The 15,951-nt window shown below is 35.1% G+C and overlaps 1 protein-coding gene and 1 non-coding gene across 3 annotated transcripts in view; both read right to left on the bottom strand.

The window, feature by feature from the left end:
• Positions 1-15,951, bottom strand: part of LOC118204536 (calpain-C-like) — a 95,296-nt gene that overhangs the window by 33,076 nt on the left and 46,269 nt on the right. For both annotated transcript variants that reach the window (XM_085815249.1, XM_035376847.2), the window contains exons 9-11: positions 8,644-8,816; positions 2,026-2,144; positions 1,813-1,902 (exon numbers count right to left, since the gene is read on the bottom strand). In XM_085815249.1, coding sequence (XP_085671375.1) covers positions 1,813-1,902; positions 2,026-2,144; positions 8,644-8,816 — 382 coding nt within the window. The remainder of the gene's footprint in view (positions 1-1,812; positions 1,903-2,025; positions 2,145-8,643; positions 8,817-15,951) is intronic.
• Positions 12,897-12,969, bottom strand: TRNAL-CAA (transfer RNA leucine (anticodon CAA)). Its single transcript has one exon. It is a non-coding gene; the product is annotated as a tRNA-Leu (tRNA).

The following is a 15,951-nucleotide window of genomic DNA, read 5'->3' as shown; positions in this document are numbered from 1 at the left end:
GGTCTCTCCGTCCACGTTGCCTCTTAGTCTGCGGCGCAAAGCTCTGCATTTTTGTCTTTGTTGACTTAGTTCGCCGGTCCACCAAGAGATTCCTTGTAATTTCTTGGTTGTACGGAGGGGTAAAATTTGTTGACATATTTCATTAAGTTCCTCTAGAAGTCCTTGTGCAAGGGAATCAAGGTGTTCTGAGTTGTTGCAAGATTCTAGCTGCAATTCTTTTGCTTGCAGGAGACGAGTAAAGGCCTGGGTCAATTGTCTAACCTTGTTACCTGGCAGCCTATAGCGTTTAATTATAGAAATGGTGGTATCTGTTTGTATAGTAAATTCTACGTATTTATGATCTGAACAACTTTCAGAGTCTGAGACATGCCATGAATGTATGTTGTTAGCAATATCATAAGTTGAGATCGTTAAGTCTGGCCATCCTTGATTGTACGAATTATCGAATGTAGGTGGTGCATTCGTTGTATTGTGCAATTGTAAATTGTTTGCCGCAATATAATCTTCAAGCTCCTGCCCTTTTGAATTTGTGGTACTATACCCCCATATAATATGATGGGCATTAAAGTCGCCTCCTATGACTTGAGCTGTGTTTGGAAATTTTCTACTTGTTTCGCTTATGTGGGCGACAGTGCTGCCGATTGCATCTGTTGGTGGTGAATACACCGAAGTAAGGATAAATTGCATATTTTCAAAAATGATTAGAATGGCGACATAATCCCTATGCAGCTTGATGACTTGTGGTGTCCATGCGGGGTTGCAGCAGGCAATTGCTACTCTAGGAGCAAGATCTGCCGTCGGGGACTCCTTTTGGTATATTTTCCATGCAATAGGTAAGCTAGCGACGTGACCTTCTCTACAGTATGGTTCCTGCATGATTACGAAGTCTATGTCGTTGGAAATAACTTGCGTGAGGACATGAGATGTTGCTGCCTCAGCCCTTTGAAGATTGATTTGCAGGCATTTGATGATACTTGTGCTTAGTGTACCTATGTTCCTGCTTGATGGAGGTATAGTATGTGGAGAGAGAATCTGCATATGATTATTGTTATTATTAGATTGGATTACAGGCGTGTTGTTGTTAGATAGCCCTCGTGTACTTTGCCATAACTCAACACACCCTTAGAAAGTCCTCCACGAAGGCACCCCTCCCCTTAGGCAGAGAGCCCGCGAGGCTTTGCCATAACCACACACACAACATCGTAGATCATTCTAGTTTGCAAGTGTCCATAATTGTAGCTTATTGCTGTCTTGACTAATGATGTAAGCATGAGAACATAATTTTTGTTTAAAATGAAGAAACAAAGTTTCAAGTTTAACATGTCATTTACGATATATAGTAACACATTACATTTAATTCAAACATGTAGTCATTTTTCTAACTCGCATTGTTCTAAGTAAGCATGTATGAAAGAACGTGAAGCCCGCGAATGAAAAATTGAGTTGCTTGCGTAGAGTACATGTTTGGCGTAATAGACTTCTTAGCTGAAGGCAAGTTGGAGTGGGGAATTGTCGATTTTAAAATTATTTTTAAATGAGCTAAGAAAATATCAAAAGAAGACAGAAAACACCCTAAGCAATCTGCAAGAATGATTTGTTAATCCAATGTGCCTGATTTTATCGAATTTAGAGTTTAGAAGAAAATAAATCAAGAAGAGAAAACTTGATGAGAATGACATCTCACTCTGAATGTTCTTTTAAATATACTGAATTAAATTTTTCTTGCAACATGTTTGAAAATCTGGTTATTTACATTTATTCTGAATTTTACTTTTTTTAAATTAAGACAGTCGCTGTTTATCATTCACTTACTTGTCGACTATTACTGTACGGAGAATTCAAAATCGATTTGTTGATTTTGAAGAAGGATTTTCCCAATACTTCTGATGTAGGTTTGGACATCTAAAAAGTTAAAATGTTTTTATTACCACATAATCAGTAATTTGTAAAAATAATTTAATTACCACTTGTTGTGCGTTACCATATACTTTTTCAAAACAGTTAGCTCTATGGAGTGTATATTACCTGATAAATGCTGAAACCAATAACTCGAGGTTCAAGAACTATATGTTGTGCTAAGCAAACTATCATGTCTTGTGATTCCCCTACAACTATCTGCATTTGTGGATTGACATGAAAGGTGTCTAGAATAAAATTAATTAATTTTTGCAGTCGAAATAATTACTTTCGTATATATATATACACAGACATCCAAAATTAATTATGCTATTTCATAAAATTTCATAACACTCATTAGTTTCATAAAACTAAATTTCATTAAAATATAAAATGATGTTAAAATTACTTTTTATCTTATTTACAAAGAGATTATTTTCTTCATACTTTAAGAGCATACATTTATTAAATATTCAGAAGGTGCTTATGCATAATTAACTATCAATGGCAGTTTATTATTAATGACATTTTATAGTTTTATAATAACAGTATACACATCATTAATATGGCTTTTCCCATTTACCACATTTGATACTTTACCAGATTTTCACACTTTCCACATTTATATTAATTTGAATACGGTAAATACTCTCATGTCCATAAATTAAGGATAATTCGGAGTCACGCGGAAATCGAACTCTAAAATAAATACATCACATGTAAAATCACTACACACATCTTCAAGAATCATATGCAAATCTCAGGAAGTAACCAGATGACACCGATAGTACGTCACAATGACGAGAGTGTAAGAGAGTGATATATAAGGAATACAGGCAAAGAAGTTCGCAGGCGCTTTATAAGCATTTCAGTGAAATAACCGAATAGTTATGACACAAAGGAAGCATTTGGATGATTTTTTACGTGGCAGAATTATCGGCCGTCTGGAATGTGGGCGTACCCAACTGAAAGTATGAGACGAACTTGGAATTGCCCAGAGTGTCATCTCCAGGCTTTGGCAACGATTCCAAAATGATGGTAATGTGAGTAGACGTTACAGCACAGCTCGCCCCAGAGTTACAACGCCGAATGAGGACCGGTATTTGGCAGTTACTGCCAAAAGAATCAGGCGGAGCACAGCCTCATACCTGTCTCGTCAGCTCTCTTCAACCACTGGTACGACAATTTCAAGGCAGACCGTGTACAGACGCTTAGGGCAGATTGGTCTATATGCTCGTAGACCTGTCAGATGCGTTCCACTTACTGCAACTCACTGTCGCTTTTGGTTAGCCTGGAGTAGAGAGCATGCATTGTGGGCACCGCAACAGTGGGCTTGTGTGATGTTTTCCAACGAGTCCAGGTTTAGCTTGCAGTCTGATTCTCGCCGGACTTTCATATGGAGAGCTCAAGGTACCAGTTACCACCAAGAAAACATCATTGAACGACACCGTTACGGTGGTGCAGGAGTGCTCGTTTGGGGTGGAATTATTCTGGGTTCCAGAGCTGACCTGCATGTTCAAATTGGAACCATGAGAAGCCAAATCTATCGGGACGTCATTCTGGAACAACATGTACGTTTGTTTCGGGGTGCCATGGGCGCACAATTTCTGTTTATGGATGACAACGCCCGTCCTCACCGTGCAAACATCGTAAGTGAATGCCTTCAATCGGAGGATATCACCCGTATAGACTGGCCAGCATTCTCACCGGACTTGAATCCAGTAGAGCACGTGTGGAACATGCTTTGCCGACGATTTGTAGCCCGTCAACCTCCTCCTACATGTCTACCGGAACTTCGGAGAGCATTGCTTTTTGAGTGGTGTAATATACCCCAAGATCAGATCAATAATTTGATACTCAGCATGCCTAGGCGTTGTACGGACTGTATTGCATCGTCTGGGAGACATACAATGTATTAACAATCATACGAACCATGTAATATTGGTTTTTTGTAAATAGGTTTTTTTTTTTTTTTTTTTGTAATTTCCTCCAGGGAGAAAAAATCGCTAATTTTTTAATAATATCAAACATATAGCATCTTTTTTTGCTCTTTACCTTTTGTTTAATAAATAAGCTTTACAAATAAGTCAAATTTGTTTTGCTTCTAACTCTTCCTTTGCCTGATTTTGCATTATCCTTAAATTATGGAAATGAGTGTAATAAACGTTGCAATGCATTAAAATAACATACTTTATCCTCTTGTGCATAAGTCGCATCCTTAAGTTTTAAAAAATATATATTTTCGACGATAAGACTGAGATATCCTGCCTGGCGTCTGATATATGTTTTCCATTTGGAGGTGTGAAAGCAGCTAAAATGTAAACAGTACTTATCACACACTGACAGAATTTTTATTGAAGGTCAAAAGGAACATTTTCTCGTTTTAACGAAAGCGTTACTTTTGTCATGGCTCGTACTAAACAGACTCTTTTAAGCGATGCTGTTCCACCTGATAAGGATATGGTCCCAGATTCAATCTCGGACAACTCGAATACGCCGGGTACGAATATGGATCATGATCAACCTGCATTTACAGATGCGGAATTAACTACTCTCAGACATGAAATCCAAATATTGGAGCATTCGATAAACGTGGACATAGATATGACCAAGCTGTCATCTGCTAACCGCCCTGTTACGGATCGGGACTACCACACGGAACTGATGAAGAAAAAAATCGAAGATAAGAAACAGAAGCTGACGTGCTGAGGGGTAAGTTAAATCTTTATCTTTCATATGCGATCTCTACACACACAATCACTAATACTAAACGCAAACAAAATGAAGGGAATTCCGACAGCGAACAGGAACCCGATGGATTTAAGAAGCCAACCAAAACAGCTAAATTACCGAAAAAAGTACCTTCTAATATAATTACTACTCAGAATAGTTTTAGTGCATTATCTGTGAAATCTACTATCTCAAACAATTAATAACGCTCATACAGTTACTGATAATCCAGAGAATAATAATAACCAAACTCCTATTATCGTTAAGCCGGAAGATGGCGCCAAATACAACGAATATCTCAAGAAAATTTCAAAACTTTCGTCAGTAACCTTCTACGGCAATGTGAGTGGAGAGTATCTGAAATTATTACCAAGCACACCAGATGACAATCGTTAGTTAACTTTAGACCTAAAAGCACATAATATCGAACATTATGTAATTACTCCTAGGCATAGAAAGGCCAGTAAACCACGTCATAAGAGGGCTACCAATCACAACAGATAAAACCGAAATAGTAGATGAATTGACAAACTTAGGATATTCAGTGTTCAAAGTAGTACAGCTAACCAGATTGAAGACAAAACAGCCTATGCCCTTATTTCAGGCACAATTAAATCAATCAGACAATATTGAGAATATTTTCAATGAAACTCATTTAGGACTCTTTATGGTCATAATAGAAAAATATATCAACAAAAACATCGTCCCACAGTGCCACAACTGTCAAAGATTTCATCACTCATCCGATAACTGCTTCTTCATGCCTAGGTGTGTTAAATGTGCACAAAATCATAAAACAACTGATTGCCCGACCTCAGGACGTATAGAAAAACCACTCTGTACAAACTGCCTAAAAAATCATCCAGCATCTTATCGCGGTTGCGAAAAATTCCCCAAAAATAACCCCAGAATTAATAATAGTACACCAAGGTTGATCCCCAACCATAAAACCACAATTGCTCCCTCAGCTATAATCATAAAAGGAAAAAGTTATGCTCAGGCCCTCCACTTCAAAGCACATGCAAACAGTTAAAAACCAGAACAGCAGTAACCAACATAATAATAATAATTTTTCTGACTTCTTTTCCACATTAAAGAATTGTACAATATTTTTGGAAATAGCAGTCTATCAAAATTGTTCAGTTTATTAAGATCCAACATGGATCAGATAAGAAACGCAGAAACCCTATGGAAAAACTATTCCTACTATTCAATATATGTGAAGAAGCAAATATTTTTAAATAATACTTTATAAAAAAAATACGTGAAAATTTCTAACAACTTTCTTACATAAATTTTCTAAGTTAATTAATACACTTTGAATTCACAAAAATCACTGCTTGCATGTGACTCAACCTATCATAATGCAGCTTCTCCTCAACCTGCCATTGGACGTTCCAGTGTCACCTGACCATCTTCAACTTCAGTTAGTACAGCTTTCTCCCCGCCCAGTTGCAGCTCGGATGTCTTCAGTGAAGGACGTTACATCTCTCATCGCCGAACGGTGCCTGCAAGCACTCCCAATGCTACGTTTTGACCCTCCGGCCATGGCTTTTCAATTGCTTGTGTCATCTCTATAGTTTATTGTTTAACAAGGACTATTGCATGGAAAAAGATTATAATAATTGCTTTTCATTAAGATATGCCATCACGCATCATACGGATACAACGACTGAAAAGTGACACATCATCGATCGGGATAGGACACTCCAGTCCAGGCGCCCGTTACAACGAACGCCTCGTTCAAGGATGAAAGGAATATGTCTGTGTGTTTAGCACTTGTTCACTGTCACTGTTGGTACCACTAGAATAGTTACCTGCACTATCGCTGGTACCGGTATCCCACAGAATGTCAAAGAGATCTGCAACCATAACTAAGCTTGTACAATACTATTTCAGCGCCTGAGTGGGCAACCCAATATTCGCAAATTTGAAGAAGTTGAATTACCGAGCAGCGCTGAAACCAATAACTCAAGAACTAGTATGTGTTGTGCTAAGCAAACTATCATGTCTTCTGATGTCTTGCCAACTCTCATGTCTTTTCTAACTATCATGTCTTGTGAACGACGGTAAAGTATTTTACTCCCATGACATAGACATATGTTCTGCCTTCACCGGAAAAACCTGGACCCAAGGCTGCGGGACTCTCGCATCGTACTTCACTTTCAAGTCCATAGATGTCGCCACAAGTTACCTAATCCAAGTTTTCCGAAAGCACTGACAGAGCGAGCGGTCTCCGCAATGCCCTTCGGACCTGACAAGAACACGCGCTTCTTCCACCCGTCTACCTGAGGACACGAATGAACTACGTCACTCATGCCATTCACGACGCCTCGCTCCACAAGTATTCAACTGCCTCGGTAGCCACGTCCAATGAACGAAACAAAGCAGAATAACAATTCACCAACGTAATGATGAAGTACGTCAACGCAATGGACTCAAACAAATCACATTAGAAGCCGTACTTCCTAACAGAGTATTACAGAAGCTAGGGGTGAGTATGTCGGCGTCCACGTGACGGTGGCAAAGCATATTATTCTTCTCACATAGACTGAGGTTCTACCCTCGACCGAAAACTTTATTCCGAAGGCCGTGGAATTCTCTCACCACACTTCATTTCAGGTCAACAGATGTTGCCACGAACAAGGTCTCAGCTTAAAAACATGGAAGGCCCTGAACAACGAGCCCCCGGACCTCTCTCCGGGCATTATGTAATATCTGCTCAACAACAATCAGTTTTATATTCGATAAATACGCTGTGCTATGTTGCACATGCTGCTGTGTTATTACATGTTTGTATGTACTATTTCTTATCGTTTTACTTCCTTGTTCAAAATAAAGGAAGGAATGTAATCGCGAAAATTTGCGGGTGTTATATTTCAACGAAAATATTCATTTTGACCGCTATCGAATGCAATTTAACGATGTTTTTGCGTGACATCTCTATGTAAGGACAGAATAAAGGACTCACAAAATAAAGGACAGATTGTAAAATGGATTTAAAATTGATTCAGAATGGATTTTTTACAACATCTGTGCGCACGTATGTATGTTCAAAAATTCACGTATGTATAATTCAAAAACGATTAGCTACAGAAGGTTGAAATTTTGTATATAGGACTGCTATAACATCTAGATGTGCACCTCGTATTTTGGTTGCAATCGGCCGAACCAAACGTATATAAATATATTTATATATATATCCACTCTGTTACCGGGCTCAGAAATCTCAGTTTCTTTACTCTCAAAACTGCTTTAAATCTAGTTGGGACTGCTTTAAAATCTAGTTGAGCGCCTCTCATTTCAACAATTTTAAAGTTGTTTACTGCGACTAAGCTACTTTTTTACCATAGTAGCCATATTTGTTTACATTTGAAACATGTTTACATTTAGCAGAATTTACATTTAGCAGAATAGTAAATTAAGTCAGTTTACGCACCTGTAGTGTCTTTTTGCCGAGTGGGACCAAAAGTAAACTTTTAGTTTTGCACCGAAAAATCTGCCTTCTTGCCCGCTGGCGGACTTGCTTGTTTTTGCGTGAAAACTCTAAATTTTGCTTGTAAAAATAGTTTTTTTAATTGCTTTAACTGTATTTGCTGTTTCATATTTTTCTATATTCTTCAATTTTTAATAAAGGTATTTTGAGGTTTGATGTATTTTTGTCTTGCGAAGTGAGAACTGAATTAATTGAATGAAAAATATATCTCTAATAAAATTCGAGGAAATAAGTTTGAAAATGAGTATAATTTAATATTCCGTACAAGGAGATCATGTGGTATACACATCAGAATTCTTTTTTTTTTTTTTTTAATATTTATTCCAAGGAAAAAAAGAAATTCTGGTATAAATGCTTTATAAGCACTAGCAGTAATGAATAATTCCATCTCATATTTGTTCTGAAACATTCATTATTGGTTCTATTATAGCGAATATTATCATTAGACTTTAATACATTAAACACCCTCTACTAGTTCACTGAGTAAAATGAAAACGAATAGGAAAGATATTTAGTATTACCGGAATGATTCCTGCATCCACCGGCGTTGACACCTTTCTGCCAGTGACCATGCCAAAGTTTCACGTGCCATGGATCTCGGTTTTTTAGGCTACTCTCTGCTTTACTTGTATCGCCATCCAAGTGCACTACCTCCAAAGTCGTAAAAGTTGTCATAAACTCATCTAGCGGCATGCTTACATATTGAAAAAAGAAGAGAATGAATCGTTAATACTTCATATTTGTTATTTTTCTTATCCTAATACATCAAACGGCTTTTGAAAATCTTTGCATCTCAACAGCTGCCCAACGGCAAATTTCTTTTTTTCTAGTCTGATCTCTCTTTATAAAGTTCTGTATTAGCTCCTATAAAGCCACATTTAAGAATAATATCAGTAGATTTCGTACAGCACTCCCTTTTTTTTCCCAGTCAAAAACTGCACACTTTTTCTTATTAAAATAAGTATTAAGTAAATCCAAGCCTAAGAGTTCGGAAACCATTCTTAGAAATGGAATTTTACTAATGAGGAAAGGATTTTAAAAAACTAGCCATGTACCATCGTATTGCAAGAAAGTCCGTTCTCTAAATTGTTATGCGTTATCTTCAAGTAACACCATGTATCCATGATATTTTTATCATGGAATGCAACAAGGATCAGGAATGGTCTAAAACGTTGCTTATATTAAAATTCTGCTCTCAGAGTTAAATTTAGAGTATTCGGATTTACTTAGCAAAAATTTTTAATAAAGAAGTTACTCAATTTTGATGAAAAAAAAAGATAATGTAATATTCTAAAAAGAAATCTCTAAACATGTTATATTGCGAAAAATATTATTGTTTTATTACGGCATCAAAAAGTGTGTGTGTGTGATTATGGCAAAGCCTCGAGGGCTATCTGCCTAAGAGGAGGGATGCCTTCGTGGAGGACTTTCTAAGGGAAACTGGTTCGTATACACGTTACACATGGGGAAAACCACGAAAACGCCCATGCAGCCAGCCCGTTCGCGGGATTCGAACCTCGGACCAAACTACCAGTGTTCAGCGACTTTACCGCTCGGCCGCTGGTGGGCACGGCATCAAAAAGATTTATGCCGAATGCGCGTTTTATTTATATACATACAAATCATGCAAATAAAACGCATACTTCAAATTATGCAATGCATTTTATCTCAAAAGCATTTATTATGTTAAGCATTTATTATTTAACATATGCATTTATTTATCAAATGAAGTTGAATCATGAAGTTTTTTATACTACTAAATACATTTTTTACTTTAAAAGAATATGCCACTGTAAAGTATCCGTAAATATTATCACTTGTATTGGCATTATAATTAATAAAGGACATGTTTTTCAATTTATTATGTGAAACATGAATTATTTTTGGTGAATTCTTTATGGTAACCAGATTATAATTCTAAAGTGATAAAACTTCAAAAGGATATTAAAAACTTATTTTTAGACTTTGAAAATACACGCGTGAAAACTTTTTCGACGTATCATATTTTAACAAAATTACAAATAAAGACATTAGCAAATCACAAATGAATATCACTGAAGAGTATTTAAGTGAAAAAAGTAAACCTCGACTTATTCTGAATTGTTTATTAATCGACCCCATAATGCAAACTAAATATTATGTCAAAATTCACAAATTTTGAAATTAAATGTCTCATTCAATTTTTTTTAATGCAGAAGTCAAACTTTTTATGTTTTATTTTTTATAACGAAAATTAGATTTCATAATTTTTAAAAATAGATTTTCTTAAATTTAAAAATGCCAAAACATAAGTACTTGCGTCCATTAAAACATTTTTATAATTTGAAGTATATGTCTACGACAAACGGTTGCGAAAATAAAGGCTAGGGAATGACTTCCTGGTGACACTCTATATAAAATTGTGTATAGCATTTTAATCTTTCTTATGCCAGAATAAATTCAGTGTTTGTGTGGTAAGCTATCTTCTTCCTTGATCTCTGGATGAAGTATTGAAACCAATCGAAGCTACCAAATAGTTATATTTGTTTGTTTGTTTAGCCCAGAGGTTCCCAACCCTTTTCTTATACTGAACCTTTTCAAATAATGTCTTTCGTTATCGGTTCCCTGACAATTCCCTTTATAATATACATAATACAACATAATCGTAATACAATTAATTTCAAATAGCTAGCTTATAACAATTAACAGGAACAAATGTTTAAAAAAAGGGTATATTATATTTATATTTTATTATTTTTTGTATCATTATATTTTAATTTTATAAATATAAACTAGTTTTCAGAAACAAAATCGTAGATTCTAATTGCACAAGTCTGATTTTCATTAATGTGATGGCTGCTCTTGATGCATTTTGGTTTTAGTATTTTGAATAAAACTAATTTAACGTAATTCTTATCTCGTTCAAAAATATTCAACTTTTATTTCTTGTTTCTTGTTTCTTGTAGTAACGTTTTGTCTACGGAAGTCAATAGTGTTGATTTGGTTACAATTTTTATATTGGGATATTTCTCTCGGATGAATTTAAAATTCCAAAATTTAGCCTACCGATGTGTTTTAAGTAAGTCTTATACTTGAAAATCATCATTCAACACCAACTCTTTATGCATCATAATTATATTTTATTTTCACTTTATTTTATATTATTTCTTCCTTACTGTATGATATAACTTTATATTAATAAACAATTAACTATTAATTTTGTTAATACATTTTTTGTAACCAATGAGATCTTGATTATACCAATCAACTGTAGTTGCGTATTCGTCTGTCGACCTCCAATAGACCCCTTGATAATCGTTGACCCTTTTAAAATTTCATCGAACTCATGGGATCAATATCAAAGCTTGGTGGGCAACCCGTGTTTTAGTGGAATTTAGCAAAGTAAAAGCTGTAAGGAAATGCTCTCATGGAGGTTTTTCTAAAGGATAAATACCACAAATGCATTCATGCGACGAAACATTCAGAAGGTATTTTCTCCTTATTGTTTTTCAGTATCTGCATACATAACGCATACATAACAGATAGCTATAACGTAAAAGATGATAACTAAATTAACTAGCCATATTATACCTATTTTTATCTTTAAAGCTTTGGATGTCATAAATCTTCAATTTCAAATTCGTTCTCCTCCTTCATTTGTGGATGCCATACTTAAAAATATTTTCTTTGACTTGACTGGGTTATAAGAAAAGGCATTGTATAATTTATTGCTAAATTCCCTATTGTTGTTCAATCAAAAATCTATAAAATGTCAAATTTCTTAAGTGTTATCTCCTTTAAAGACAACACTTTTGTTTTCTTTATTTCGTGACAATATGATTTCGGTATATTATGAAACGATAAAAGTAAATGCTATTCTGTGCGTTTTAAGAATAGACAGTTTTGACGTATTTATTGTACCAATTCAATTCGATTCAATAATAATAAAACAGAAAAATTAAATATTTCTTCCAGACTCTTATTAGATTCTTATATAGATATCTTGATTTCTAGAGTATCATTAATCACGTTTTGAGAAATAATCTACAAGTTTGTTTCTCTCTGTTTTGAAAGTTATTACAAGTCTAATCATTAATTTTCTTTATAAATTTTAATCCTTCTCAGCAGATCCTTCAAAGATCTTCTTCAAATTCTCAGCACTTCATAATTTCATTTAAACCAAAGATTCGTATAATATTTTATTTATATTAACCAGCTAATTTTATATTAATTTATTTAAACTTCTTGTTTTCTATCAGACTTCAAAACATAAAAAGCACGAGATTGAATTATTTACCGTATTTAAGCCCTGATTCTCCCCCCCTTGCGATTTCCCCTTTTAGTTTTTTAGAAAAAGGCATTGAAAATTTAAAAAAAAAATATTTACGTAATTTTCCCTTCCTTCAAGTTCAGAAAGCGATTTACCCTACACTTGAAATTGTATTTGTCTACGTAGTGATTGTTTTCGTGTTGCTAATTGATTTTCTTGTGGATTTTGGATGCATGGACTGTGATTGATAAAGCAAAAAAAGTGAAAATCTGCAAAGCAACGGCGATATTTAATGCTTCTAATGGCTCTGGAGATCACTGCAAGTGAGAAGGCAGACTAAAAAGTGGCGAAAAGATGACAATGGGACAACTTGAAATCTGTAACAAGCGACACAGACAGTAATTTTTGCAGCATTAAATGATTTGGAGCCTGGAGAGAAACAGTGGCGACAATAAAAGCGGCTGAGATCTAAGGTATGTAGAGACATTAGGTTATTTTGGCGCAGGAGTCATGAAAAATGAGCAATGCCCTCGCTGGGACTCGAACCACAGACATCTCGAATTTGCGTCGAGCATGCTGACCACTACACCACGAAGGCATGCCAAGAAGGCGGAAGAAACGCCTTATAGGTATGAGGAATAAGGAATGCGGATATCTTATTAGATATTGATAATGTTTACAATACTGTGTATTCCTATTGAAAAACAAGTTTCTTTTAACTAGATGCTGTTCACATACAGGTAGTTACAATTAGTTTATCCATGAATACTTTTCAGTTTTTATGACTGTACTGTAATATCGTCCTTCAGAAATTAAATTTTTCGCATATTTTCTCTTCTTGATTTTCGTACAATAAAATTAGTTATAAAACAGGGGAAATATGCGAGTAAATACGGTAATTATTTTATTATAAAATTATAGTTATTATTATTGTAGTTTGCCACCATTCAAGTTGTTTCTGCACCTGTGGAAGCTCACTATTGAACTGCAGCAGTAGCCAGGTTAATGTGTGGTAATTGGCCGTCTAACATTTAGTTAAGCATAATTTTTATTGGGAAGATCTGTTTGAAGGCACAATTTGCTTACGTTTTGCCTTAAGCCTTAAGTATATTTTGCGTAAGTTTATTTAGCCTTAAGATTTCTTGTGAATAATGAATAAATTATTTGTAATTTAAATTCGTAAATATCTAAATTTGTAAAGTATTTTTTAAAATTTCTTTCTAAATTATTATTAATTACAGCATAGATAATTAGCAGTGATGGCAATAATTCTCCTGAACTAGATAAAATTTAAAAAAAACTGTAAGATTAAATATTTTAATTCAGATTACGTAAAATTTGAGCTTAGACTGTAATTCTAATCTGTGACTGTATAAACGTCGACGTGCATTTAGCCCTTAGGTTTCATGGGAAAGCTTTAAGTATTTCGAGAGATATTTGCATTAGGTTCCGCCTTTTCTGCTTCGCAAGCCTCGTAGACCGAAAGTGCCTCATTTAAATACGATAAATAAGTACAAGTTGGTTCAAATGTGATCGGGACTGATTTTTTTTTAAAATCAAAACCTTTATTGCGAATGAAAGAGTTAAAATGTCCCTCCATCAACATACACCTCTTCTCAGTCGACATTTATGCCAATGTTTTGGACCCATTTTCGTGTCCTTTTCAAGAAATGTTTTCAGTTGGCTGTGAATCTAATCCTGAGCATTGATGGTGTCGGTATCGTTATCTGCAAACCACATGCCTTCCCAAATGGGATTTAAGCCTGGAACTCGAGACTGAAGTAGGGAACTCACTTTCCATTAATGATCATTAGGGACTTCCAAAATGCAAATCTTCAAATCGTTGTAGAAGAGAACTGGCAATTTGCATGCCCATCACTTTATTTTTGTCTATCAACGTGCATGGAATCCATGGGCATACATCTTGCCACTGTACAAGAAATGTCGGTTTTCGCAATGGTTCTCACTCTACTAACACTAACTGAAAGCTTCTCATGTTCTCTAATAGTGCTGCGTTTTTGCTTGTCCAAGGGTAGTGCTTGTCTAGTGGTTTGCTAGTCTAGTTAGTGCTTGTTAGTGCTTGTCTAGTGGCTTGTCTAGTGGTTTGTAACTGTCCCAATCACACTTGAATAACTTTGCAAAAGATAAAAATTGAAGCAATAATGATAGCACATATGTTAAGGAAAATGCAAATAATTTTAAAAACGTTGACGAAACTGAGCTGAAATTAACAGCATGAATTCAATATAGTAGGGTTTTGTACAAGTGAAAGGCTATCAAGCAATTCTAAATTTCTTAATTGATAAAGTCTTCTGGATAATTTTAGGGAAATTAAATTTACAAGAATGGTTAAGGGACTAACAACGATTAGCCATAGGAGAATTATGCATTTATCCTTTTATAATAGAAGATCCTTGCTCTTTAATGCAAAATTGTAACCATCTCTTAATTTGGCTATTTGTTAAACCACTCTGAGAAGAAACGTGTAAGGATTATGCTAACTTCTTTAACAGTTAAATTTTGAGTTAAAGTTCCTTTCCAGTCTTCCTGAATTTCAACTTACAATTTCCGGCCAGAACGTAGTTTTAGAATCGCGTTTGAATGCAAATGAGGAAAAGTATTTAACCGTGAAGTTCTACTAACTTCGTGAGAGAAAACCAGTTATTCTGGCTAGCACGCGTCCGCCTCTCATAAGCATCATTACGCTCGGCCGTATTTTACGCTCTTGATAGCTTCGCCGTTATTCAGCTTTAAGGCGCCAACTGGGTTAGAATCTTGATAGCTTCGGCTATATCGTTTTAGTTAAGATTAGTTAAGTTTTAGTTCTTAGTTTCCTAAGTTTAAGCCCGAGTGGCGACTTTATTGTAAAACTCCAAGACGGAGTTCTGGTAAACCTTATTGGAATAATAAAGGGTAATTTCACCCTTCTTACGTGTTGTATCTATCTCACGAACTCAAGCGATTATTCGCTGATCAGTTCTTAAGATTCTTCACCTGTAAGTTAAAAGTACACAGGACAGAATCTTACAAACGTTATAAGTTAATTGTTCAGTCTTTAAGAACCTTATTTCAAATTACTTTTGCATAATTTTAATTTAACAAGACAAATATCTGTCATTTGATTTCACATTTATTATGGAAGAAAAAGGGAATTCGCTTTTATTAAATATTTTTTACTTGCGAAATCGTATTGTTAGTCCAAAGGGGCTTTGTCCCCGAGGGACTGTTTCCGTTTTGCGATTTTACGTCGAATCACTCTGAATGTCCTGCCACCAAATATTATTGCCCTGTATTATATATGAAGAAATTAAATAATGAAGAGTCTGCATAAATGTATGTATGTTTCTCACATTGTGATAAAACAACTGTACCTAGAGCCATCAAATTTTGAATGATGTAATCCTACTGCGAATATGGGCATCTGGAAGCCCAAATTTGAAATTCGGAATTTGTTTTATTATCGATTTAATATTTTGTAAAAGTTGAACAAATTTTTGATTAAGAAACTCAAGAATTTCAAAATGAGCAATGGCAACGTTGTACAGAAAAAACAGTTTTATTTCCAGCGCTTCAGACTGTG

The sequence above is a fragment of the Stegodyphus dumicola genome, chromosome 4 (assembly GCF_044657685.1).
Source record: "Stegodyphus dumicola isolate Sdum_Otavi_A_Nest chromosome 4, ASM4465768v1".
Classification (NCBI taxonomy): domain Eukaryota; kingdom Metazoa; phylum Arthropoda; class Arachnida; order Araneae; family Eresidae; genus Stegodyphus; species Stegodyphus dumicola.
The sequence above is the reverse complement of the archived record's forward strand: the minus strand, read 5'-3'. Positions and strand labels throughout refer to the sequence as shown.